The sequence below is a fragment of the Chrysochloris asiatica genome, unplaced genomic scaffold (genome assembly GCF_000296735.1).
Source record: "Chrysochloris asiatica unplaced genomic scaffold, ChrAsi1.0 scaffold00056, whole genome shotgun sequence".
NCBI lineage: Eukaryota > Metazoa > Chordata > Mammalia > Afrosoricida > Chrysochloridae > Chrysochloris > Chrysochloris asiatica.
The window spans coordinates 10,237,091-10,243,090 of record NW_006408574.1 but is presented as its reverse complement, the minus strand read 5'-3'; the positions used below and the strand labels follow the sequence as shown (position 1 = coordinate 10,243,090).

Genomic DNA, 6,000 nt, shown 5'->3' with positions numbered 1-6,000 from the left:
TTCCTCTTTTGTCTGCTTGTCCCACTCCACAATCTCCGTTAAGGCCTTTTTTCTAGTTTCTTTAAGGGATTTTCCTCTCAACAGAGAGTCTTAGTTAAAAATACTTAAAGTCAACATTTGACCATTTCTTTTGAAGATTTCTTATTCTGGAATACTTATATTTTTAAGAAGAATTTTAGAATCAAGGTACTTTTCAGATTATTTTAACTTGCGTTGCCTATAAAGTCAGTTTTAGGAAAAAGGAGGAATTAATACTGAAAGAAGTACAAAATATTCACCCAGGTGATAGGATATTTAGCATCTGTTTTAGCCAATGATAAAGCACAGAACACTCTTGGTTTCCTATGTTCTTGGATGACCAACCAGTGGGACTTTCGGGCTGTAAGAAAGACTATAATGAATTTTAGGCAATGTTGGACAATGAATAAGGAAGACTACAGAAGAATTGATGCATTTGAGTTATGGAGTTAGAGAAGAGTATCAAAAAGACCATGACTGTCAGAAGAACAAATAAATCTGTGTTGGAAGAAGTACATCCAGTGTTCCTTAGAAGCCAGGACGGCCAGACTTCATCTCTTATGCTTTGAACACATGTTCAGAAGGGACTAGTCCCTGGAGAAGGGCATTATGCTTGGTAGAACAGAGGGTCAGTGAAAAAGAGGAAGACCCTTAAACAAGTAGCAGCAACAATGGGCTCAAGTGTGACCGGACTGGACGGATGGGATGGCGCAGGACGGGGCAGTGTTTTGTTCTGTTGTGCAGAGGGCTTCTATGAGTCAGAACCATAGCCCCTAACAACAGTAAGAATTTTAGAACATAGTCCGGAATCACTGGTTTCCTTGCAAGACACAAAGGTATTCATGAGTTGTTGTAGAAATTTAGCCCGTTGTACATTTTCTATACTCCTTACGCTGGATTCCTTTCCTTATGGGACGTGAGGAAAATATGGAGGGTCCTCTAAGTTAGATTTTCTATAAGTAATTCAAACAAATGAACCAGGTATCTACCACTATGAATAATTTCTTCATTATGTTGTTATTGTTAAGTGCCGTCGAGTCAGTTTTGATTCACAGCGACCCTGTATAGACTTGCTGAGGAGCAGTTGGTGGGTTTGAACCCCTGATTTGTGGTTAACAGTCCAGTGTCTGTCCTATATATAGCGCCACACCAAAAATGGCATTAGATTTACTGTGATTGGTCCATAGGGAGATCTTTCGAGCAGTGAAAATCAAGTTTATAAGGAGCTACATTGCCTAGCCACCGGGGTACCTACCAGTCGCTTCTAGATATTATGGGACAGCGAGAGTGTGTATCCTATGTTTGTAATTCAGCTGACGAGACTGGTAAGGATCACAAGTGAATGACAACAGGTGGAGTGTAATGAACTACTCAGCTCAGTTGTAAGTTACAAGCGTTGTATGCAGACGGGAGATAAAAGTGAGGGTCAAAATGATAAGTAGGGAGCAGATGAGGCTTTCATAAAGATTCACAGTCTAAGGTTGTTGTGAGTGCGAACAACTTAGTGGCAGTAGGGTGGGGAAGGAGCCCTGGGGACTCAGCGGATCAGCAGTTAGAATCCACCCAGTGGCTGCATTGGTGGTCTGCTCCCATAAACACCGACAGCCTCACATTGAGTCACTGAGTCAAAATTGGCTTGATGACATCCAACACCTCCAACAAAGGCAAAGGCATTAAGCATCGGCTGGGTCTCTCTGCCCTATTTGGATGATTCTTATTCATGAATTTAAACCTCCATGTTCTGTTTCCCAGGAGCCTGTAACACACTGCTGCTAGCCACAAGGTTGGCAGTTTGAATCCATCCACCTTTCCTGTGTCAGTGGCGGCCTTTGCAGTGCCCTGTGGGGCAGTTTGACTCTGCCCATAGGGTCACTGTGAGTCAGAAGCCACTCAAAAGTCTTCAAGTCTGGTTTTTAGTTATGTCCCCAAAGCAGCTTGGTCTTCTCTTCTTCATATTTGTCACTTTGCAGGACAGAAGCCTCGTTAGTCTTCACACATAGAGCTCAGGGAATATTTGTAGAAACACCCGGAAAGGCAGAAGTCAGAGCTACACGAGGAGGTGGATGTGGATGGAGAGAGGGCCCTCTGGGAAATACGCCAAGTCCTGGGTGTGGCTGAGGACTCTGTCAGAGTTGCTCAGAGTCCCACAGAAGGACGTGGGGGGCCCCCTTGATCTATGGAATCGGAGCTCTTAAGTCTCTAAATCTTTTCCCACATGAGGGCTATACGGGCATACCCCATTTTATGGCGCTTCGCTTTCCGGTACCACCCACATGCAGCATCGTTTACACATTGAAGGCTGGTTGTAACCCTGCATTGAGCAAGCCTACCGGCACCATTCCCCGCAAAACATGAACTCAATTTGTGTCTGTGTCCCACTGTTGGAATCCTCACAAGATTTCAAACTTTGCCATCATGCTCTTGGCTTTATAGACGACAGCTGAACGTCAACGTAATTTTGATCTGCACTGGGAAGCCAAAAAAATTTTGTGTGATTCACTTTGCTGTGCGTGTTGCTTGACTGCAGTGGTCTGGACTTGAACCTGCACCATCTCTGAGGTCTGTCTGCATAATAAATACAGTGCGTCAGCCTTCCAAAGCCTGGTTCACATCTAGTTTCGGATAAGAGGTTGGGGACCTGTGTTGTAGGCTCATGTAGCCTTATAAATCAAAAGCTGTTCCAAGAGACACCCAGCTCTCCCGTAAGGAGTAAAGCAGATAGGGAGGCGGCAGGGTTCATTCCCATCCTGTGTGGTACTGCTAACCCATGTCCTGGGCCTCAGGGAAGGAGAACAGGATGCGAGGACACAGACGATACCTTGGAAATGATGGTTGTCATGGTAGCGGTGATGGATTCTCCCGTCATATTCCTGTCTGGTTCTGATGGAGGCTTCACTTCTTCTCGCTTGGTTTTGTACTGCACGTTGGGGAAGAAAACACACATGCAAATACAAAAGAGAGCTTGTTAGAGCATCTGGGGGTGAAACCACAGGGAAACGGGGTTTTGGCCAAACGAGTGCTACTCCATAGTTGTACTACTGACTGACACCTCTGTTGGCCCGAGCGTTCGATGGCATGACTCATGAGGTTTTGGAACCAAAAGTGGGATCAATGAATCCAAACCACGGACTCCCACAAACACCATACAATAATGCCAGAATAGTCTTTTACTCCTATAATAGGGACAGACATACGGATGGAGCACTGATGTTAAAGAAACTGGAGGTTCTATTTGTAGATGCTCTAACAGACCCCACAGAGGATCAATGTGCTAGGCTGCTGAAAGGTTCAAGGTCATCCAGAGATGCCTTGGAAGAAAGACCTGGCAATCCACTTCTGAAAAAAAATGGCCACTGAAAGTCCCACGGAGTGCAGATCTACTCAGACGCACAATGGGTGTGCCACAAGTCAGCGTTGGCTGGACTACAACTGATGAACTGATCTGATAGACTCTACAGTAATTCTTCAACCATTTTTGCAATCTATATTGTTTTACATTTTTGTATTGTAGTGAAATAAATACAGGTTAACAGACATTTCAAGCACTTTCACATGTGACATTTCACTCAGTGCCATGAATTACATCCACTGTGTTGTCATCAGCGTGACAGCAACTAACAACAACAGTAATGCTGGGTGACAACCAGCACCAGCCATTTCTAAACATTTCATCCCCTTTAACAAGTACCCTGTGCTCCTCGTCTGGGACAACCATGCCATCACTTATGAGGGTAGTCCTCGCGCCTGTAATAAACATCACGACCTGACAGACTGGCTTGGAGCATTGTGCTCTTTCCAGATCCATCTATCTGGGGTCCAATTGAAAGACTCGATCGGTAACTCAGGGCAGGGAATTTTTGTTCACGGGGAGGAACAACTCAGAAAAGGAGGTGAAAACGGTTGTATAACACACATTTTATCCATGTCTCTGAATGGCATGTGCAGAAGCTGCCAAGCTGCTATGTGCTTTGCTGTGTATCTTTTCTCAACAAGAACAACCCAAAGGAAAGGAACAATTAACACAAGCAAGATTTGACTGTATGATTGTTCCAGAACCAACTTTCTATTTTATTATTTTAGGGTTATTCAATAGACGAGATTTCTGTTCATTCTCTTCCTACAGCTGTTTGGCTCTGCAGAGCCAGTCTACCATTACACAGGCTTAAATGCCTCTCCTGTTGGGTTTTATCAACACCAAGAACCTCACAAATGACCACTGTGGCTGATCGCAAAGGGACCCTGAGATTGCCATGGTTCTGTGCCTCCTGGGGATGGGCAGGGAGCAACTGAATTGCCATTTTTATGAGTTTACACAGAGGGCTTTGTTCCTGCCGTCTATGTAAATGAACATATCTGTCTGGCATGAAGAGAGCCAGCTTTCTTAAAGCGCTTAGACACAAAGAGAAAAAGGCTTGAAGTCAATGGAGTAAAGAGAGTGTCACGTGACGACATCATGACACGAGCTCTGTAAAGCCCCAGCTGCTGCTGCTGTTTGCTGCTCTGGAGTCAGCCTTCACTTCATGGTCACCTGGTCCTACACCATCCCCAGACTGGGTTGCAAGTTAGACCCCTGTGATCCACAGGGCTTTTGTTGGCTGATTATCAAAAGCAGATCGCCAGGACTTTCTTCCTAGTCTGTCTCAGTCTGGAAACTCCAAAGAAATCTGTTCAGCATCCTCACAACAGGCAGGCCTCCACTAACAGGTGGGCGGTGGTGGCCTGTGATGCACTGGCTGGGAACGGAAGGTGAGAATTCTACCAGACCCACCACTCCCACCAAGACCCATTGATGATTAAGGAGCCTCCTTGCCCGGGCACACTAACTCCACCACACAGGTTAGATACTGATTTCCCAGTCCCCGAGGAAAAGGGAAGAGGACATGGAGAGGGACAGAGAGTGTAAACTTCTCCACGATACCATACAGTTCATATTAAAAAACATTCATTCATTGACAGATTCTTGACCTGGATCCATTTGATTCCTTTGGGGGGAAATAAGCAGAGGAAAACGGGGACCAGAGTAAGCAAAGGCTTGCTATTTACTACACGCTGGACAGATAAGGCGGTACCATACAAGTGGATGATCCTCGGAAATCCTCCACTCAGGGGCTCACTTCCTGCTGCCATTTTTGAGCAGCGGATTCCATTTCTTGGGTCACAGCAGGGAAAATCACATTTGGTGATGGGAAGAGGGGAGTTACTGGAGGGTTAAAATCTTTAGGATTACCTGCTGAAAACAGGCTTGGACAAGATTCTCAGGGAACATGTTCCTGTTGGAGACATGAAAAGTAGTATGATGTTAGGGCAGAGTGTTTGCCGTCAGACCCAATACATTGATGGAAAGGTAAAGGGTGCAGATAGTAGAATTCTGGGTTTTCTTTGCCTTCTCCATGGCACAATATTGCCCTGTGCTAAGATTTATTTTTATCCTGCTGAGCCTGAACCTAGTTAAAAAGCTCTCCTACTCAACCCTGAGTCAACTGACAGATTGAGTGACCGGAACATCCTTGCTGTTCTGGGTGAATCATCTCACTGAAAGGTGAAGGGTAGACACTCCCGTTTAAGAACTGACTTGTTAATAGCCTGCCCATTACTGTTCTCATCAATGGAGATGCATGTTTATCAGGGGTCCACTGTGCCTCCATATTCTAGATGCCAAATATAAACATCTTTATAATGATGGAATTCAGTTAAATAAACCTGTGAAATCCGAGTGTGCAAAGGAAGGTATGGTTTCTATCCAACCTAAGTTGAATGCCCAGAAAGGTTCAATAAAAACAAGCAACTAGTGTTTCTGTGGGTGAATTAAGTGAGGGAAGACAATGAAAAACTAAACAAACTGGGCAGAATTTGGCACATGGATTTTCTCTCTCTCTCTCTCTTTTTTTTTTTGCAGTTTCTACAGTTTTCCTTTGCTTCACTTTATGGAAATAGAATCTGGATATGCTCTAACGGGTGGGTCTATAAGAGATGTCTATTCAT

General features: G+C 44.7%; 1 protein-coding gene across 1 annotated transcript in view; it reads right to left on the bottom strand.

Moving 5' to 3' along the window:
• The window catches only part of SLC1A1 (solute carrier family 1 (neuronal/epithelial high affinity glutamate transporter, system Xag), member 1), a 91,523-nt gene that overhangs the window by 19,300 nt on the left and 66,223 nt on the right, over positions 1-6,000 (bottom strand). Inside the window, exons 5-6 of the mRNA XM_006863747.1 lie at positions 5,246-5,288; positions 2,837-2,935 (exon numbers count right to left, since the gene is read on the bottom strand). Of these exons, the coding sequence (XP_006863809.1) occupies positions 2,837-2,935; positions 5,246-5,288 (142 nt within the window). The remainder of the gene's footprint in view (positions 1-2,836; positions 2,936-5,245; positions 5,289-6,000) is intronic.